A 21,385-nucleotide genomic window follows, 5' to 3' on the forward strand; every position below is an offset into this window, starting at 1 on the left:
GACACAACCTTGTGCTGGGAAGGTTTATTTTTTATAAAGGCGTCTTTGTGATTCGAGCTTCAGTGGAAACACTCGTCCACTGAGAACAATCTGAAAGTTCTTCATGTGTGATGAAAGTAGGAGAGGAGACGTGCTGACACCCTGAAGAGCAGCAACACATGATGACATGACATGAATAGAAATAATAGAATGGTACAGGAGCTCAGACACAATGCAAACACTTCACAGTAAAATACAAACAGTATCTAGCTTTTAGATAGATAGATAGATAGATAGATAGATAGATAGATAGATAGATAGATAGATAGATAGATACTTTATTTATACCCTAGGGGAACTTCAGTTAGTTAGGGTTACATACAGCTAGAAAACCCAGAAGGTAAAAGGAACCTTCTGTCAGCTTTGATCTTCAGGTTTATTGTCACATAATTGATATCACTACTACATTACACAGTTTAGGTGTGTTTAGACTACAGACAACATTGTCCAAAGAGGATTTAGATTCATTTAGGTTTTAACAAATGTTCGGACAGAATACGACGTAAAATACAAGGAGAGCAGAACAAAGTGTTTTTCCCTCTGAGGTCAGTGTTAAACTGGAGACTAAAGAACATGACGCACCAAATTATTACTTCATTTAAAATGAAATGAATGTGTAGCCTTGTATCGTTTCAGTTAAAAAGAGTGAAAATATTTTCTAATATTGAAAAGAATATTGTGTTTACTAAGATCACTAACACACAGAGATACACATCTATAATCAAGGTATTTCTTTTGACTCAGTCAGAACAATATATTCCTTCCTCCAGCTTGTGGAAACACAAACTCTCTTGGATCAGAAGCCGTGTGTCACAAGGCCGACGGCTCTGCAGCCCCACGCATTTAAATTATTATAACTGTATTAAAAAGTTCATGACACAAACAGAGGAGTTTTCATAACCAAGGTTTATGTACGAGCACACAGGAAGTCGTGTAAACCTGGATGTAAACAAATGACACGTGGACTCGAGCCTCAACATTACACACTCAGTCAATTAAGATTAAAATATTGAACCACCTCCTGATCACTAAGTGTGAGTTTTAGACTCTCTCGCTCCGCCTCTCCCAGTAGGTGGCAGCTGTTAATGAGAAGTTATTAACTCGTGACCAGCAGCCGCGGAGGAGTAAAGACATGACGCTCACAATTATCTCCAGCAGTCAGGTCAGTCAGCATCACATAAAAATGAGCCTCAGTAATTCAGTGAAAACAACTGAAAATATATCATTTTATTGACATTTCAAACCAACCTAATTAAAAAATAACACTTAAATGAAGATACGAGGGTCCGTCATCATTAGATCCACTAATCCTTCACTGTGTGACAGCAGAACTAGTTGAAATCATTCACAGCATGAAGCAGCAGAGACGAGTTTGAGCTCGACTGGAGCAAAACATCCGTCAGTCTCCAGAATATTAAAGAGAGAATAAATAATTTCTCAAGGAGAAAATGTTTTTCATTCTTAAAGCAGATGAAAGGAGGATTTTCAGAAGGATAAAGGGCAGATGATGTGAAAAAGCAAGTGGCCTGAGACTCCTCTTGATTAATCTCTGTCAGTCTGTTTCCTTGAGACGTCTGACTGAAGTATAATCGTCACACCTCAGACCCCTGACCCCTGACCCCCGGGACCCTCGCCTCACACACTGACTGTGACCCCGAGAGCTCTGTGGGTTTTTAACATCCCAGAATCCTGCAGCCTAACAATCCCCGCCTTCAGATGGGTTTCCACGGCGTCCCCGCCCCTCCACGCGTCTGCTAACAGAACAGCGCAGGAGCACAGCGAGCCTGAAAGTGCTTCCTGTGCCCCCGGCTCAGTTAATTACCTGCCATAGCTGCCGTGCGCGCTTCATCATCAAGGCAGGAAACTATTTGAAGCTCTCATTTCCTGGGCCAAAGTGAGAGAGATTGACAGGCGGAGGGGTGATGGATGGTGTCATTTCTCTCAGCGACGAGATAGAGAGACGCACTTGAAAACATGTCACTGAAGGTAACACCAGTGCTGAGGAAAAACAACACAGTTAGGCAACAACAACAGAGGTGGAAACTCTGGATGAAATGTGGAGGAGAGCTGCATCCAAACAGCTGGGATTGACCTGCAGGGCACTGAACAAAAACACACTTTTCAAGCCCCTAAACATCTTTATTTACAGTATTTTAACAGTATTTATACTGTAAATCCTCCAATAAGAGCCAGAATGCAGCTGCAACAGTACAACAGAGTCTTTTCATCCAGTAACTTTCTCCAAACCCTTCTATATATTACATGTTGTGACGGCTGTGAAAGTTATAATCCTGCCACTAACAATCAAAACTACTATATGCAGCTGATTACTGAATTTAAATACATTGAATGGCTGTTGCAGAATAAAATGCATAACTATATAAATAGCAAAAATTTCAATTTATGTAACAACATAAACATGAGTAGTTTAAAAAAAACTGCATTAAAATCTTTAAATCTTTTATGTTTAATCTTTCTAATTTTAAGAGACTGTCAATAAACCCAACACCTCCGTTGACTGACTGTTCCACATTACCAAACAATAATCAGCTAATTGCTAATAACTGATATAATAGTGTTTTTCTCCCCGATATTAAAACAAGTTTTAATCACTGATGTGACCTGTGTTTCCTCCAAAATCAGACACATTTAACAGAGTGAGATTTAGCACCTAGTAGCTTCGATTATAAATGAATGAACACAAAGTGATGACTTCATGAGGTCCTGCAGCTAAAGTAAAGAAGTAAACACACACACAACTCCCAGGCTTCAGTGGAGAACATACGTGAGATCAGACTGTGTGCTGGGCATGAGTGACGGTTGAAGTCTGACAGATCCGTGCAGTTTGTGTGGATGAAAGTCAAACATATAAATATGGAGCCGACTGGTCTGTAGTTGAACCTGTTTAACCTGCACTGAGTGAGGATAAATGATTTCTCTAACAACATAAAACCGGCTCCTTCTAGCTCCTTCATGGTTCTATTATTTATTTCCTTTAAACATAAGAGACAATATTTACATGTCGGATGAAGACGTGCCTTTAATTTCTGTCTCTCCATGTTTGACCTGGTGCTGTTGCAGCCTTTACATTAATCTGACAACATTGCAATTAATATTTTTATATGGTTTAACATGAGCCTGGTTTTCTCTTAAGTATGTTTATTTAAATATATTTATCTCATGTCTGTGCACAGAGAGCTGAAGCTCAGTGTTAACAAAGTGTTTGATATGTAGGTCAGTGATTCTGCACGTTACAGGATCTTGTTCAGACACAACAACCGAGCAGCAGCTTGTTCTTCACAAACAGCAGGAGTCAATGTTGCGACTGTGATATTCGATTTTTAATTAATGGTGCAGCCCCTTCCTTGCAGACAATGACGGAGGACAAATACGAGGTGCGGTCGTGTGTGCCAGAGGCAGCTATCCGGGTCTGCAGCACCAAAAACCCTCAACTCACGCTGAAGATCACCCTGTCCTCCTTAGCCATGAGGGAGGAGCACAGCACCACAGAAGAAGGTATTGACTCCTCCGCCCCCTAACCCCCTTTCTTCCTGCGCCTCCTCCTCAGGAGGAAGCTTCCCCGGTTTTTTATTTGACCTTTACATGACAACAGAGGGGTGAGAGAGTGCTGAAAGGGGGAGGAGGCGGGAGCGGGACTTACAGGAATGTATGAAGGTATAAAAGTGCTATGAAACCTGAGCTAGAAATAGGAGGCGATCTGGGGGAAATTGGAAAGGACGATACGTGGAGAGGACTGAAAGCTGAGAGGTGAAGAGGGAAAAAGGAGAAGGGACGATATGGATCTGGGTGAGGTGTGTTGGAAATAGCAGATGGCCGGTTGAAGGTTGATTTTCCTGCGGGGGACGTGTTAGGTTGGGATTGGCGTCTGTCGCAGGTGTCCTCTTCTACCGTCCTGCAGCTGTGACGAGAGAGGATTCACTGATCCTGATTCAGATTCAGAATAAAGTTGTTCCTTTGGTTCAGACTTCATTTCAGGCCAGTCATAGATTTGTCTTCGGGAGCTAAGATGGTGCAGCAGATAACTGCAATAACAACTGCAAAATAGCAATTTCAAGGATTTTGCAATTTAATCTCTTGTTTTATCCGACAAGGATTTCAAATTCACAACTCTTGAATTTTAATTTTTCTTCTAATATGCAATGTGAAAGATTCTGCATAAAACAAAATGTATTTCCAAATCATTTATTATGAATGATGCCAACAGTTCTGTAACGACAGTCTGCTTGTTTAACATTAGCTCACTAGGCTAACTCGTTAGCGCCTGGCTAGTTGGCAAGTTTGTTTGTGAGTTAATGTTTTAGCTGGAATATACTTTCATTTCATTTCTTTTACAGTGTAATAAATTTTATCTTCTACATTGTTGAAATGTTTGATTTGACACTTGGATTTTTCATTTGAGAAAATAGAGGATGAACTTGCCGGAAATGGCGGCCATCTTGAATTTTCAAGTAGGATTCTTGCCAAGTTTAGCATTTGTATCCACATTTGAAAGATTTCCCTGAAACACGCAGGTTATGTGCCGCGCTGAGGTGGTTGGTTGTTCAAGTGACGTAAATCCCTCGCACCAACAAGGCAATTCATCTCCAGGGGCTGATGGGAAACTTCACCCCTGGTCCCGTCAGGTGTCTGTACTGTCAGTCAAGAGCTGACATTTTGGCTTCAGTCCTTCCACTCGTGTTTTGTTTTGTTCCACAAATGGGAATGAAATAAATAAATTAAAAATAAAAAGATGAATGAAAGGCGAGTTCAGAAGCTGATTGTGGTTCCTGCTCCCGGTGGTGCAGGCTGAGTCCGGCCGCCACAAAAAGGCAGACGGATGTGATTATGGCAGACAGGAGAGCGGCAGCTGCCGAGTGCGGAGCCACAATAAAGAGAAAAAAACGATTTTCCTTCTGGTTCAACATCCTGTCGACAGCGTCTCATCCCGGTTTGTAATACAGTGTGAAATCCCATGAACAAGACTATCGCTGTACCTCTGCTGTTTACACGAAACCAGAGCAGCGCCGACCGTCCTCACAAGGCTTCCTACATTTAAGAAGCTTATTCAGATTGGAGCTTTAGGCCAAACCATTCTGGGGTTCATGTAAGGGTTGGGGTCCAATGGATTGTTCCATTTTCCATCTGTTTTGGTCCAATATCTACATTTGTAAAGATCTGAGGGAAGAGCCGATCCTCTGCAGCACCAGTGTGTCATTGTGAGTGGATTTGTGTTTTAGGTAAGACCCTAATATTTGTGCTGCTTCACTGAACAGCTGACATGTGAGGGTTCTGTAAAGAATATTTTCTCTGGTGAGTGACCTGTATCAGTCTGACCCCCCCCCCGGCTCTCAGATGACCCCTGGTTTTTAACGTGTACCTCCTGTAGCTGGCCTCTGCTCACTGACTGTTGGTTTTGTTGCCGTAGCTCCGCAGGTCGGCGTCACTGTGTGGACACCTCTCTGCGACCCCCCCCGCTGCTGCTGACGAGGCGTCCCCCCCACACACCCAGCAGCAGGAAACCCCGGGTACAAGGGGCTTCCCCGACAAGCAAATCAAACCAACCCGCTCACTCTCTGCCTCAAACATGATCCTCTACCCCCCCCTCACCCCTCCCCTCTCCCCCCTCTCCCCCTCTGTTGACTGGACTTCTCTCTGGGTCACCATGAAATTCTGGTCCATGTCTACACACACTCAAAGGACAAAACGACTACATTACCCAGCAGCCCATATTCCAGCTGACCCCTCTCTATTGATCAATTTCTATTGGCTCAGAATGACATCCCACAATTTCATGTTGTAAAAACTGTGTTAATTGAATTAATCTGATGTTCTGGTCACTAATCGTGATGTTGATGTCAAGGAGAATTTAGTGGGGGTTGCCCTTATCTGTATGTGGTCTTGACCTGTGAGTGATGGGTCCTTCATGGCCTGCCTCTGGGAAACAACTCCCATGATGCATCTGCACTACAGGAGAAAAAAGAATGAAGGGAGTCAATAAACGTAAATAAATGTACAAATAGTTTCTTTAGTTACAATAAAATCTTCCAGTTTTTCATGTATTTTTACCCCCATTATTATAAACTATTCATCCTATGGAGTCTTGAGTGTGCCCCTGTTATAATTCACTGTTTAATGAGCGGCCAGCTGGTCAGTCAGAGTCCTGTTATTGCTGTTAATTGGATCTAATTTATTTTGCAGGCCGTCCCCTGTTTGCATGTGTTTAAATTAAAGAGAACCATGGATAAACGAAAGCTAATTTAGAGACTGGAAACCAAACATCACAGCAGGAGACAAATCAGCTGTGAGAGAATCATTCATCATCCAAATACAAAATACAGAGGCTGAAATGTGCCAAAAGTTGGGTCAACATTCCTGGTAAATGATGATTTGACCGCGGCCCTGTGGACATCAATATAATTATTCAGTTTTGTGTCATTGTAAATTCAACATGTTTGAGTTTTAGATTTTAAGGCAAAAAAGGAAGCGTCTGAAAATTAGATATTTTGGTATTTTCCACCACTTTATAGATGAAATTGATAAATTAGTCAATAATGTCAATAACTGTAGTTGCTGCACTAAATTAAAGAGACAAAAAAGAAGAAAGAATTTTGAATTAAATTTTTCAAATTCAATTGTAATAGAACAAAGTGTTGTTGTTAAATCCTTTACTGCATCAACCTGCACAGTAACGACGGCCTCCACCCAGGGACTACAGGTGAAAATCATCTTTTAGCTTCATCTTTATCCCTGATAAACGAATAATAAAATCAAATTAAATGAAGCAAATGAAGTTCAGAAAATAACATTTGAGAGCTCTTTAAAAAATTTAAATTTAACTGGCAGATGTAATTATTTTTTTTTACAATAAATGTATCAATTTGATAATTTATTGTAATTGAATTCTGAACAGGTCTATAGTCGTCTCCGTGGCACACTCGACACTCCATAGGTTTCAGTTACAGAATGCTATTGTATAATTCCAGATGTTTTTTAAATGTTGAGCTGATAACTTCTCATGAGTCCATCCTGTGGCATCAGCGGCACCGAAGACCATGATCCTAAGAACCATTTCTAAACTTGAGTTTCCTGCCACAAAGTATTTTTAAGAGAGAAAAGTCCTTTAATGGTTTTTTGTTGGGTTTCACTTCAGTTCCCAGTTTCATTTGTTTTCCCGGTCTCCAGGTGCCCCAAGTAAGAAAAACTTAAAGAGAGCACCTAGAAGTGTGAGATTAAAAAAGTTTACTCCTCCAGTTTACTTTGGCAATCCGCCCTGCAGATCTCCTTCCAGAGTGGTGCATTACATTACCCAGAAGTCCCAGGGGCAGAACACAGAAGGTCCTCATTCCTGGTCGTGGAGGAGGAGCGACACGGGGAACGAAACCTGTGTCTCTCATCAGCTCCTTCGTTTGTCTTCCACCTCTTCCATCCTGTTCAGCTTTCACTACGGTCTCTACAGCAACAGACTGCCGAACCACACACGCCGCTCGCCGGCTCACAGCGCTGACCGGTCACACGCAGACAAATGAATTGGAGTCTGAATCCTGTAGATACTGTTACCTCCTCTCTGTGAGCGGGAGCTTTTTTTAAAACCTCTGTGTCAGCGTTACTGTCAGAGCCTTTATTTAATCACTGCTGGCTATTGCTCATTGGAAGAGATCTTTGAACCATAATGGCGGTGATTCCACCGTGATGGGACATTTATCAAGATCTAATTTTTGCAGCTTGGCACGCTGAAGAGTAAAGATAATGTTTCAAGTTGCAGAGAAGTCGCCATCTTAGATTTCCTGCAGGAGATCATTGATAACCCGTGAGCCCTCAGCGCTGAGCTCTGCAGTGTGGTCTGCAGTCTGTTCCCCCTCTTGTTCGTCTGCTTGACTGTCCCACAGTGGGCACCCCTTAGCTGCTCCCGAGAACAAACAGCCTTCACTTTCTTTCCAGGGTGGCGTTCTCACTCTCAGATGTTTATGTTGTCGTTGTCATCTGCTGTCACTCTTCTTCTGCTGTCGTTCTCCCATGGCTCGGCCTCCAGTCATGGCAGGAGTGCTCCCCACAGGAACCCGGTGTGGAGAGACTGTTTCAGTCAAACATAAACATCTGACCGACCCCGCAAGAGTGAAAATACTAGCATGGCGCCCCAGAAAACTGCAGAGCAAGCTGCTTTTAAAGCAGAGCGACTTCTCTTCAAGTAGAATATGTGATGTGTCTGCACTGCGCCCTGCCTCTCCTCGCTCAGACACTCCTGAGCCAGTATTTCCTGAATCCATCCTTGTTCCAAAGTGTTATTGTAATCTTCAATCTGGCCTTTGGTCCTGAATCGTTGCCATGCTCTCATTTTCGTCCTGCGTCGTAATTGATAACACACTAATCTGGCGTGTTCCATCGCCTTCAGCCACTGATCTGCATCTAGAGTGAGACTCCGGCCGGGCAGCAAGACGCATGCGCTCACGTCTACTCCGGTTCCTCCTGTCAATGTTATGAAAAATCCTGCCTTGTGCATGAGAAACCCCCCCCCCTCCCAGAAAAATCACAGAATCTCTCAAATTCCCCCCTCCCCCCTCCTCCTAGCTCATTCAGTCAGATCAGTGGGTTTGCCTAATAATTAGCTGTCCAACCCCGCTGCCTGCGTGTCTGTGTGTGAGTGTGGGAGGTCACCGGGTCACGCTCAGTCTGTGCTGTCTCATCCTGTCCCTCTCTCCAGAGGAGGGCCATCAGGACGAGGACAAGGAGACGCAGGAGGACGGGGAGACGCAGGAGGACGGGGAGACGCAGGAGGACAAGGAGACGCAGGAGGAGGAAGAGGAGGAGGATGATGTCCTGGACAGGCATAAGTGCCAGGCTGCGCTGGCGTCGCTCCGACACGCCAAATGGTTCCAGGTGAGCACAGCTGGACTGACGACACGGCCTCAGTCTTACCCAGAATACCCTGCACTTTAACGAGCGACAGATAGATATGTTTTGAAGGGAACTCAGACTCAGTTTCTAATCAAGACACAGTTTTAATGAAGCTCAGAGCCCTGACGGTGGGGGTGGGGGGTTGGGGGGGACGTCCTGGACTGGAAAAGGAAAAGACACAGTCGGGAGTGAAATCCAGAAATCCTCTCAGTAGCACATAGATGTCATTTGGAGTAGGAGTCACTTTTGGAATAACCTCATAATAAAGTTTTTCCATCCGTCTGTTTTTATGCACATTTTCAGTTCTCTCATAAAAAGTCTCAGTGGAAAATTTGAAGGAAAAAAAAAAAAGTCCAAATATTGTAAAAAAAAAAAAAGAAGTTTATCCACTGAAATTAAAAAGTTGCTGAATCAATATTCACAATCTGAAAAGGTGCAGTGGAAACAAACTTGAATGAATCACGACGTACATGAAGCACATGACGATGAGGAGTTAAAATTCTCTCTACATGTGAATCTGAATTTGATCAGTCAGTATCCAGCAGTTACAAACATCGAAACTATAATAAGCATGTAGAGATGTGAGGTTTGAGTGGAGCTGCAGCTCTGCCGTCCTGACCGAGCTGAGAGTTATTCCACCACGGAGGAGACGGAGGGAACAGACAGTCAAGGTCAAGTGAAGCAGTGAGCAGCTTCCCTCAGGGAAGGACGGCTAAATGCCAGGTAGAGTCGGAGTGAAGGGCTGCACGGTGCCTGCAGGTGAGGCGGAGCACGACAATCTTGTTTCATTATATTCAGACAGGACTAATACGACCCGGGCACCTCGGCTGTAATAACTGCAGATACAATTAGTGACGTCGGTTTCATCCATCACCACGTCTGTAAAGTAAATGAAAGAACCTGGATTCAGCTGCTGTATTTATTTAGTTTGAGAGTCTTTTCTGAGCAGATTGAAGTGTCAGTAATCTCCAGCATGATTTGTTTTTGATTTCTTCTTCTTCTTCAGTTACTGTTCTCCTGCTACATTCTGCAGACACTTCCTGTTACTTTGGTTGAACCTTGCGAGGAGGCGTGTGAAAGCATCTTGTGTCGTTTTTCAACATGTTTTTTGATTCATTTCACTAAATGCAGAGGAGTCCAGTCAAAAGGTCGTGTGTTTTCTTAGGACTGTAGGACGTAGGACACAAGGGAGACATGTCCCAACCCTTCCTGAGGGATGTCCCCCCTCAATATACCATTGTAAACCTGACTATGTCAATTAAAGTAATATAATAATTAGCACTGAAAGCACTTGAGAAAATTATAAATGCAGTTTACACAGTGCTTCACAGTGGTTTGGTCCACTTCCTGCTACCTTGACCCCACACACGTTTCTTCTCTATCTAGTTCTGACAAAGCTGTAAACAGTAATTATGAGAGAAATAAACTGACTTGTAGCAATAAGATGATTGTATCTTATATTGATGAAAGCCTTCAGGGTTTAAAAACACATTTCTGTTCCTCTCGTTTCATCACAGGATTCTTTTGTTTGATATTTCTAAAGCCAGACCTTCACAATAAAAGTCTTTTAATGGACTCCAGAAACAGATAATGAAGAGGACACGGCTCAGTGCCACAGACACTTTCAATCATCACTTCCTGCTGACATCATCCAGTCTAACGCTTTAATTAAAAACTCTTCCTGTATTTAACTCTGCAGTGAGAACGACGAAAAGTTCACACAAGAACGTGACAAAGACTCATTATTACACTTCTGTTGGAGTAAATTTACCATCAGACATTTAGTTTAGTGAAACTTTCCATATTCCTCTGTTGAACCTTGTATTTTATTCTCAAAGAAAAGATAGAAATCCATCGCAGCAACAAATAGAGAGCGTGATACATGTGGTTTATGTTGAGCTTCCCTCGCTGTCGGCCGTCATCTGTCACTATCTTCCTGTCGTCGGTCTGCCCTCATGTATCTACGTTTGTGGTTTGTTTTCATTGTGTCAGAGATGATATATGTCTGTTATATATTGTACGTCTGTGTTTCTGCTTCATATGTTTCAGTTAATGTCCAACACTGCAGCAGCGCGTCGTCTTATTTGTTCCATGTTTCTATTAATATCGACATTAATCTCATTTTATCAGTAGTTGAGTTTGTGTTGTGAGACTTTGTGCTGCATCTGAAATAGTATCTGATAATGTAATGATGCTGTTACTCACTTGTTATGTTGTTATTGTTCTGCATGATTATAAATGATCTCAATGTCTTTGTTATTTCAATCTCTAACATCTGTAATATCTGTAACACCTGTCCAGGGACTGCAGAAGAAAAATAGCCTCTTGGCTGAACAAACAAATGAAAAATGAAATCACTGCAGCTTCTTGTTTTGTTCTGCTGCCAGCAGATCGTTTTCTTTTCAAAGAAAGAACATTATCAAGTGGAACATGTATAACTCACAGTCTGACATCGGTATTAGCCAGTAAAGTGAAATTTCAGGCGGTGTGAAAAACCTCTCGGCGTGCTGGACGCTCGTATCTGAGAGCGTGGAATAGAGTCTGTGCTGCTCAGCCGGGCTGCTGCCATCTTGTTGAAATGCTCCTCATGCTGTCAGTAAGTTTGGTCTGTCTGTCCCCTCAGGCCAGAGTCACAGATCTCAAGTCCTGCGTCATCATCTTGAGGGTCCTCAGAGACATGTGCAACAGACTGCCTGTGTGGCAGCCTCTCAAAGGATGGGTAGGTGCTTGTTGTCACAGCAGCATAAACATCTCACACTCAGTAGAAAGCAAACTGTAAATTACATGTTTCCCTGATGTGAATGTGCAGGTTGTGCTGTAAACTCTGTGAATCATGACTGTAATTGATTTAGTTAGTGTCTTGTCTCTCTCTGCCCTCTGCAGCCTCTGGAGCTGATCTGTGAAAAGGCCATAGCCACCTGTAACCGGCCGCTGGGTCCAGGTGAGGCCCTGCGCCGCGTCATGGAGTGCATCGCCTCAGGGATTCTCCTGCCAGGTCAGTGACAACTCCTTCACCGCAGCCTCCGAGCTCCGTGTCGTCTGCTTTCCTTTGTCCCTTCAGAGCTGTGGGATACAAACAGACACAGTTTATGAGCCCTGGTGTCTGTGCCTGTTAAAGACGGCTGTAAAACTGCTTTAAATGTTGATTTGCTGAGTGAAATTTAGAGGCAGTAAATGCATTTTTTAAATTATAATCATAAATGTGTACAGGTTGATGCTGTGTGTTTAGATGTGCATTATGCTCCTCATACATGCAAAAACATCTGTGCCGTTCTATCTACTCTGTCTCACACACACGTCTCTTATTTCTACTGGATACCCTTCGCAATTATTATCATTATTCATCTTTTAAAAAGAGGCAGCACACGTACAGAACTTACAGAAAGACATGGACGGAGGTGAATAAGTGCAAAATGAAGATGTGTTTGCCCCAGTTGAAAATTTTAGGAAAAGTTCCAGTTGAAAATCTTGTTGACATGAAGTTGTAGGACTCGTTCTCGGTAATGGAGGAAGACAGGAAGAGGAAAAAGGACATAATCGGTTTAAAGAAAGAGAAACACAGTGGACGTCTGTTCTCTGACATGGACTGTCGAGTTTAGACTGTACAAACACAGGAGTCAGATTTTTGCAGATGACTCAAAGAAATTCTGGCAAACTGTCAGATGAGTCAGGGAGACGAGCCACGGCTTTGGCCAGGCCACAATTAGCAGGGGAGGTGAACTTCTAACCTTGACTGTTGGGCGGTTTGAAGACTTGAGGGGGCGGGGGGGCGGGGTGGGGTGGTGGGGGGGGTCTGTTGAACCGTCTGTTGAACATTTGAGGCAGAAGTCGACGCTGACTCTTTCCCCAACTTTAAAATGTCTTGGAGCGCATAAAGAAAAATGAAAACTCATCCAAAAATGTGTTTTTCCATAATTTCCTTGATGAGGAGACGTTTACCAGCTTCTCTGAACATGGTGCATCCGTCTCCTGGTCGCGCTGCTTTACTCTATACAGCGTTAGAAAGATCAGGTCTGACCCGCCTCAGTACGCCACTCAGCTCTTGGTCCGGACCACGGTCATCTCTCACCTCCACCACGGCGGCGCCCTTCATGCAGGTCTCCTTTCACACGTAGTGAAACCCTGATGGTCCAGAGTCACGTTGCACGCGCCCATATTCCGCTCTGACCCAGTGGCAAGGCTCCATGTTTGGGCGAGACACTGTAGGCCGGCTCCGGACTTTTCCAGCTCTTGGTTTGTACCGGTAGCTGTTGAACTGAGCTGAAACACAACTGTTTGCCTCCTCTGAAGGATGCGGCCCCTGAATTGCGACACAGCTTGTGGTGTGGGTGTTCCCACCTCTGAAACCAGGCAGGTTGTCCCTCAGTTGTCAGTTGTCAGCGCCGAGCCTGCTGGGAAAAAAGTGACATGTTTTAAAACACAGCGTCAGTAGCTCTGCAGATTCAGTCCTCATGGAAAACGGTCTAAAGGCGGTCGAGTTTGGTTTTTTTGAATGATATAATAATGATGATGTTACTGAAAGTGGAAATTATGTATTTGACGGTATTCTCTCTTATCAAGGGCTCATGAGGTAAGAAGCATTAAAAGTAAAATAAAAAGATTGGTATTATGTTGACAGTCAGTCTTTTAACTCCAGCATAGTTTTTCTATTATTGTACTATGAAGAAGGTTGTCATGTAGGCAGTGTGTGATATTCCCTCTGTTCAATACATTAAACCCTTTTAATCTTGTAGACGATGAAAGTCATGCTGACAGAAATTAATATATTTGAGCCGTCAGTGGTGAGAGACCGTAGTGAATGACTCTCAGCTGAGAGCAGCGAAATGAAATTACAAAGTTTGGCACTGAAATTAAAACCAGCAAGGACACTTGAAGAACGACGTGAAACCTTCTCGTTTAGATAAGAAGAGAAAGTGTGTTATTGAATCTGAAGGAGCAGAACTGGACGCCTGTTATTTCACCGCATACAGTATTTAAAATGATGATCCACTGTTTGTGATCAAAGACTGATTGATCAGTGCGTCTTTACAGCAGTAGCACGTTTCCAAAGGGACTCGTACGACATAAGTGATGTACCTGAAGTGCAGCGGCTGTCAATCAGTTGCTGAAGTCAGAAAACTGGCTCAATGTTTCAGCGGCTTTCAGGTGGATTGCTTTGGTTCAGACAGTCACGGTTCTGACTGTGGTGATCTTTCCTCTAGCGTCACCGTGACGTTCACATCAGCTACTGGATGGATTTCCATTAAAGTTGGTTCAGACTTTCTCGTTCCCCTCAGCATTAATTATAATGAATCTGATAATCTTCTTAGTGCCATCATCAGCTGAACTAATAACATGACCATCAGCCTCAGCTCTACTTGTTCAATGCTAATTAATAAATAATTAATAAACACGCTAACGATCACGGCTATTAGATATCAGATGTGCTCCCTCCATCTCTACTTTTAAATCTCAGTTAATGACACGTATTTATTCACTGGCCTTTTAGTCTGTTGTCATGTTCATAATTGTGTATTTGCTCCTTGTTGTTTTCTTGCCTTTGTGAGTATGTGTATATGTTTTTGTAAACAGTATATGTACTATGCTTTCCTTATGTTTTACTTATTTTATACATTTGTTTTACTTACTTTTATTGACTTTTATTTCCTTTGTGCAGCACTTTGGTCAGCTCAAGCTGTGTTTAAATGTGCTCTAGAAATAAAGTTCACCTGAGAGTCGACTAGCAAGCTAAACTAAGATGGTGAACATGGTAAACATGACACCTCCTGAATATCAACGTGTTAGCATTTAGCTCAAATACAGTGCAGCCTCAGCTCTATTTGATTAGTGCTATTCAGTTTATATTAGCATGCTAACAAGCTAAACTAAGATGGTAAACATGACACCTCCTGAATATCAACATGTTAGCATTTAGCTCGAACACAGTGCAGCCTTGTGCCACATGGCGACAGCGTGGCTACACACTCTGTCTTGTTAGTGGATTTCCAACCATTTCTATTGTTTTTCTGAAAGTATTTGGACAACTGAAGTAAATGCTTCCTGACATCCAGTTGCATAACGTTCCTGTTAGCTTGTGAAACGGAGCCATCTCCCAGAGATCTTTGAGTGAAACAATACAGAAACAAGACATAAAAAAAAAGCTGTCACTTGAAGGAAACATCAGGCGTCTCTGCTCCCTGCTCCACTTTCCCCACGGTAACAAATAAAAATCATATATGTAAAGTTAAAAAAAAGGAAATGAGCCCCGGGACTGAAAACAAGGTTTTAAAGTAAGAAAGCAAATAAACTAAGAAGCCGACGAGCACAGAAACAGCTTTTTACTCCCTGGAGAAACATGAAGAAAAATCTTTAATGAATGTGTTTTAGGATAACCCTGGTGTCTGGCTGTAACCTCGTTACACACAGGGTGTCAACAGTGATGCAGTATATTATCTCCCACTCTACAGCGCAGTAATGATTTCCAAATTGGGGTACAGACTCCCTGAGGCCTCCTCGACAAAGTCCCAGTGGATTCACAGGAACATAAAAGATGGTCTAGTTTAACTTTTTACTTTCATTCAGAAAGTCAGTGCAGCGATTGAACACAGGTGAACACTATTATTACTCTGTATTATCTAAACATTTATCTTCTGAGATCCCACTGACAAATTTTCATCCAACATCACTCCATGTGAAAAATGTTTCTTATTCAACTCTGATAAATAGTGTGTTTTCCTGTCAAGTGAAATAAAGCTGAGTTCAAAGCACAGGTGCTTCTCCAGTCTGAGTCAGAGCCCGGCGTGGAAGCACTGACGTGGTTTTTTTTTTGTTTTCTTTATAGGAGGTCCAGGAGTTCACGACCCCTGTGAGAGGGAACCTACAGACGTCCTGTCTGAGCTCAGCGCCCAGCAGGCCGACGCCATCACACACAGCGCACAGGTCAGTCCCTCCACACAGCAGCTCACTTTACCCTCCAGTCACTTTTACTGCTGACAGCGTCATCTTCTTCTTCTGCAGTGACGGAAGTGAAATCTTAAACCTGCAGCGTTTCTTTACTCTATTAGCATTTACATCAGCAGTGTTTCTGACATTAGTGGTTCTAGATCATAATATGGCTGCAACTAATGATTATTTTCCATTTTAGCTACTCTGTGGATTATTTTCTCAATTAATCATTTGGTCTAAAATTTCACAACAAATCGAAATCAACAAAATAAGACACAAAAACACAGAGAAGAAAATGCACAATCGTCCTTGGTTAGTCGACCTGAGGGATTGTAGGTTTCTATATGAACACAACAGTTCAGTGATGGACCTGGGGGCTCCGCCATGAACAGCCTGATGGGAATTAAGATTTTATATTGATTATAAATTCCACTGGCAGCCAATGGACAGAGTCCAACACTGGAGCAATGTTCTCCCTGCTGCAGCATTTTGACCTGTCTGCAGACGAGCTACAGAGCTTAAAGAATTACTGTAATTAAGATGTGGAGACACAAAAGAATGAATTAGACAGAATATGATATGAAATGTTTCTTATCTGTAAAATGCCTGATTGTACAACTTTCTTAACATGTATGGAAACATGTAGACCTGTGATCACAAAATGCCCAATGGTAACATATCAATAGAAAATAAAATAGGACCAAGAACAGATCCATGAGGTGCTCCAAAGTCTACAACAGCAGTGTCAGACGCTTCAGCTCCGGCTGCTTCTGAAAAATATCTGTTAGATTGACAGAATCTAAACCATTAATAAGGGAAATTTAAAATTTCGGTTCATACCCGAAACACAAAATACCATAATATAACTATGTATTAAAGAAACGTAAAACAACTATATTAAAACCCGATAATGTCGTATACCTGGACTGTGTTGGAATATTAAATTTTGGATATTTCCCAAGGATATCTCTGTACTATGCTTGACTGAAAGTTTTCAGAAATACAGTTGGCAACTACTTTTTAAAAAAATTTCTTACATAAAAGGTTTTTTCATTTTGAAATGGGTGAGAAATTACTGCACAAACTTGAATCCAGATCATTTTTTTAAGAAGGGGCAGAACATCAGCCAGCTTAAAATAAAAGTGTGATAGCATTCATTTATTAACTGCTCTCCCACTGGGGCAGTTAGAGGTTTAATGCTTGGCTCAAAGGCACTTAGACAGTAGCTATTAAGTAATATAGGAGCATTTCCCACCCACATTATCCAGTCTGCTCCAGGGGTCTGAACATTAACAGCTTCCATTAACAGACCCCCGTGTCTCACCTCTGGGCCACAGCTGCACAGGTTCTAACAGGTTAGTTCTGAAAGCTCAGATTTAATCTCTGCGGACAAAAACATTTAGAAAGTTCTTGTGTGATTTGAGTTTTTGCAATCCAAGTTGGTAATTTTTAAGTATTTTTACAGGGATCTTAAGAGACCCCCCCCCCCCCCCCCCCCCCCCCTATGCCATAAAACCTGCCGCAGACTCTCACTGAGCAGAACGTAATCATTAGTCAGGCCCAGAAAGAAGGAGTCAGCCTCAGCCGTGCCACTCAGGAGACCTTGAAGCATCCCGCTGGGGTGTGCTTCCACACCGCCCACCGCACCAAAGTCAGCGTTTCTTCCAGGAAATCAGACGATTAACGCTCCCTCCTGTTACACTGATTGAAGGAGGGTTATTTAAAGCGAGCGCTTGGCCTCCCCGGTGAAGCCCCGCGCTCACGTCAGCACTATAAATAGCTGAGTGGCCGCAGAAGCCCCAGACTCTGACCTCTGATAAGCAGCCCCTCAGTGCCACGGAGGCTTGAAGAACTGGCAGCCTAATTAGCCACATAATGAGCGTGGGAACACTCTTCCTCGTTTACACCCACACCAGCACTACTACTACCACCGCTGCTGCCACTGCACAGCACAACAAAGTCTGCCCCCGGGCGGGAACTGTGGTCTCAGCGCTGAGAAACACAGAGACGTCCTCAGATTCATGGTTTCCTCTCTCTCTCTCTCTCTCTCTCTCTCTCTCTGTGGCGCTCGCTCGCTCGCTCGCTCTGCTCCTGCCTCTGTTTTCTCTCTGGAGTTGGATGAAACGGGCCTGAAATGGAAATCTGGGAATGTTTTTTCCTTCTTTTTCCTTTCCGCCTTCATTTTTGCCCACTGAGTATTTATTCATCTCCTCTATGATGCACCAAGTTTCTCCCAACAGAATTATCTGGTTTACACAAACGTTGAGCCGCTCGCACGAGTTTCCCAGATAATTAAAGCCTATTGATCGCAGAATAAATGGTATCTCTGCAGCCTGTTTATTTCTCTGATCTCCTGTGAGTGCACAGGGGCTTTTCTGCAGTCAGTGATGTGCCCTTATTCTGTCTCTGTGTGTGTGTGTGTGTGTGTGTGTGTGTGTGTGTGTGTGTGTGTGTGTTTTTCAGCATGCGTTACGCCTCCTAGCCTTTGGACAGCTTTACAAGGTCTTGAATATGGATCCTCTCCCTGCCAGCAAACCCTCACCGAGGCTGTTAGAAGGTGTGTGTTTTCTTATTGTCTGTTCCTTTTCATGTGGATCTGTGTGAGTGTGACAGTTTGTCCGTGTGGGTTTGTGTATGTTTTCATCTGTGTGTATCCATGTGTGTCTGGACTTTTATCTCCACGCTATATTCTACTTCTCCTGCATCTATACTCGTCTGTGTAGACGCGTTCTGGGAAAGGATCATTGTACTAACTAATAATAATGACATGTTTAGTGGTGTGTGTGTCCCTCAGTGTGTGTGGGACATGTGATGCTTGATCTCACCTGTGATCCCTCTGCAGGCGGCTGTCAGAAGAGGCTTCGGGAGGACGCCGGGTCAGATGACAGAGACTTCATCAAAAGGATGAAAGGTGACTTCAACCATCGACTCGCTTGTTTCAAAGAATCACGATTCAATCTGAAATCCTCTTCCTCTCACCTCACAAACCTTAAGAGAACAAATAACTAAAGCAGACTGATGTATCAGGCCAATAGCAGCCTTATATTAAATACTGTGTTTAGGATCGGAGTTCAGACATGCAGTGGCAGGAGGGCAACTAATGCAAGTTCACAATCAATACCATGAGACAGGATCCTGACACTCTGGAAGGTTACTCTGGTGCTTTTATCCTCCTCGAGATGATTGTGAAGAACTGCAGAAAAACATCGTTGACATTAAAAAGTAATCATCCAAAAACATGCACTTGCAGTTTGCCGCCTCATGCTGTGTTGCACGAAATGTTCAACTGTTTTCCAACCGTCCTGCATTTTAACGAGCGGTGTGGGGTTTTTATTTTTGACACGGTGCTAATGCTTGTGTTGCTGTTGGTGTCGGTCAGGAGGAAGTAGCTCCAGTTAGTCAGAGCTACTGGCATTTGACTAAGAAACTCGCCGTGGCTCCAGGGGTTTTCTCTTATTTTGTCCACCCCATTCATGTCAATGAAGATTGGAAAAATAACAGAAACAAACAAAAAAATTATTCAGATAATCAGAAAAGTGCTGAATATTGCATCTGTAATTTGAACTATTTTCAGTGTTTTTTCAAGTATATTTTTGTGGGTGGAATTCAAACTAAAAGAGACATTGCTGGTATAAACAGTAATCTCATCTAAACAGTTATAAGTGACCGATGACTTGGTTTGTTTGGACTCTGTTGCTTTGATTAAGAGGCTTTTTCCACCAAGTTTAGATTAAAAAGTGAATTTTGTGAATTTTGTGGAATGGAAACAGCAAAATATTACATGTAAACACAGAACATTGTGAATCAGTTGTTTTGGTCATGTGGAGTCTGACTTCCCAGGAGAGAACTGAGTAAGTGTTTGTCTCTTAACAGCAGATAAGTGGATATTGATTGAGGACTTCGCTCAGTTGTAGCTAATGACAAAGACAAAAGGCTGTGGTGTTCAGTGTGTGTGTGTGTGTGTGTGTGCGTGCGTGCTGTACAGCTGTAAACGACAGTTGATTGTAAACGTGCTGCTCTCTGACAGGGTCTGAGTAAAAGACAGAGAGGTGAGTGGGCAGAGCTGAGCTTTTCTTAGCGATCAGGAAGCTGTGGTTTGAGCAGGATCAAAACGACCTGTCAGGCAACCTGCTGTCAGCCGGGATTCACTTCACTCTCGGTGTCAGACGAGAGAAAACACCCCGACCCCGCCTGAGTCCGATCCTTTGTGGGCCAGTGTTTGAAATTCAGCAGCCGTGTCTGGTATCTTGACGAGATCATATTAGGAATCCAGTTCAGGGCATTGAATTGTGTCACTGGCTCAGACGATAAGTGTATCTCAGAGTGGCATCACATCACCCGGCTGCATGAGACATGTTGAAATTCTTCAAGCACCTGTTGCAGCAGCAGCAGCAGCTTTCAAGTGAAATGTTTCTACGAAGCAGAAAATCGTGTGAAGTTATCAGATGTCCAAATAACTGCAAGTGAGAGAAGAAGAAAGATTCAGAGTTTATCAGGCATCGGTCTGCTCCTGTGTTCAGGTGCCAGTGTCTTAATGTTGTAATGATGAGTCCAGAACAGCATCAAGGTCAAACTGTCCACCAGGTGTCCATCAGGACCACAGACAGGTTTATTCTGCTTATTATGTTGTCAAGAGAAATTCAGATTCCTGTCAGTGTGAAGTGGAGGAGAAACTGAAAGGAAGTAAAGATGAGACTTTAATGATCCCTGATGTTACAACAGCACAGAGGCAGACAGAGGATCAAAAATGAACTAAATAAAATATAAGAATTTAAAGACCCTGTGAGGTTAAACAGACAGGTACATGTCAGTGCAGTTATTGTTTGTCTGCAGATTTGTCCCATTTACCAACCCAGTCAGCTGCAGCAGCTCAATCTAACACAGATTCAGCAGCGCTTACACTTCCTGAGAATATAATTATCTCCGTTCTCCATCGTGAATGAATCTGCTTAGAAATCTCTGGGGAAAAAAAGGTTCCTCTGAGCAAATCAGAACCTGCCTCAGAATCATCACATGTGACAGTCATCTGTCTGTCCATGAGCACGTTGCAAACAGGAAGTGCTGATAGTGAATTTTGTCATACCTTTAATGGCGCCTGTTTGACAAAACTGACTGATGAAATGACCAGGAGATGTTGGGGGGGGGGTCACACTTATGCACTGTGTCCCACTTGGTAAATACCCTGTTTTAGAATCTATAAGTCAACTCAGGAAATATTTATGTAAAACAGTTCAGTAGTGCATGTTCAGGGGCCTGATGTGTGAACTATATACAGAATATATATGAATAATAAATAAAATATACATATAAACAAGTATAAAAGCATATGTAAAATGCACAATATATATTATAAAGCTATAAAGTATACTATATATAAGAGAAATGGAAGAGAATACCATGATAATTCTTATAGTATAATAATATACAAATAAAATATAAGCAGTATAAAAAGAATATGAATGTAAAATGAAATAATAATAATGGTAACTCTGTATAAAATCAATTTGACGATCTGCGGGTAGTTCTTTTA

General features: G+C 42.7%; 1 protein-coding gene across 1 annotated transcript in view; it reads left to right on the top strand.

The window, feature by feature from the left end:
- Positions 1-21,385, top strand: part of LOC111238536 (spermatid perinuclear RNA-binding protein-like) — a 50,316-nt gene that overhangs the window by 2,062 nt on the left and 26,869 nt on the right. Inside the window, exons 3-10 of the mRNA XM_022768104.1 lie at positions 3,411-3,555; positions 7,998-8,005; positions 8,818-8,913; positions 11,555-11,650; positions 11,815-11,926; positions 15,752-15,849; positions 18,319-18,412; positions 18,698-18,766. Coding sequence (XP_022623825.1) covers positions 3,411-3,555; positions 7,998-8,005; positions 8,818-8,913; positions 11,555-11,650; positions 11,815-11,926; positions 15,752-15,849; positions 18,319-18,412; positions 18,698-18,766 — 718 coding nt within the window. The remainder of the gene's footprint in view (positions 1-3,410; positions 3,556-7,997; positions 8,006-8,817; positions 8,914-11,554; positions 11,651-11,814; positions 11,927-15,751; positions 15,850-18,318; positions 18,413-18,697; positions 18,767-21,385) is intronic.

Source organism: Seriola dumerili, unplaced genomic scaffold, assembly GCF_002260705.1.
Source record: "Seriola dumerili isolate Sdu_G_001 unplaced genomic scaffold, Sdu_1.0 BDQW01001417.1, whole genome shotgun sequence".
Classification (NCBI taxonomy): Eukaryota; Metazoa; Chordata; class Actinopteri; order Carangiformes; family Carangidae; genus Seriola; species Seriola dumerili.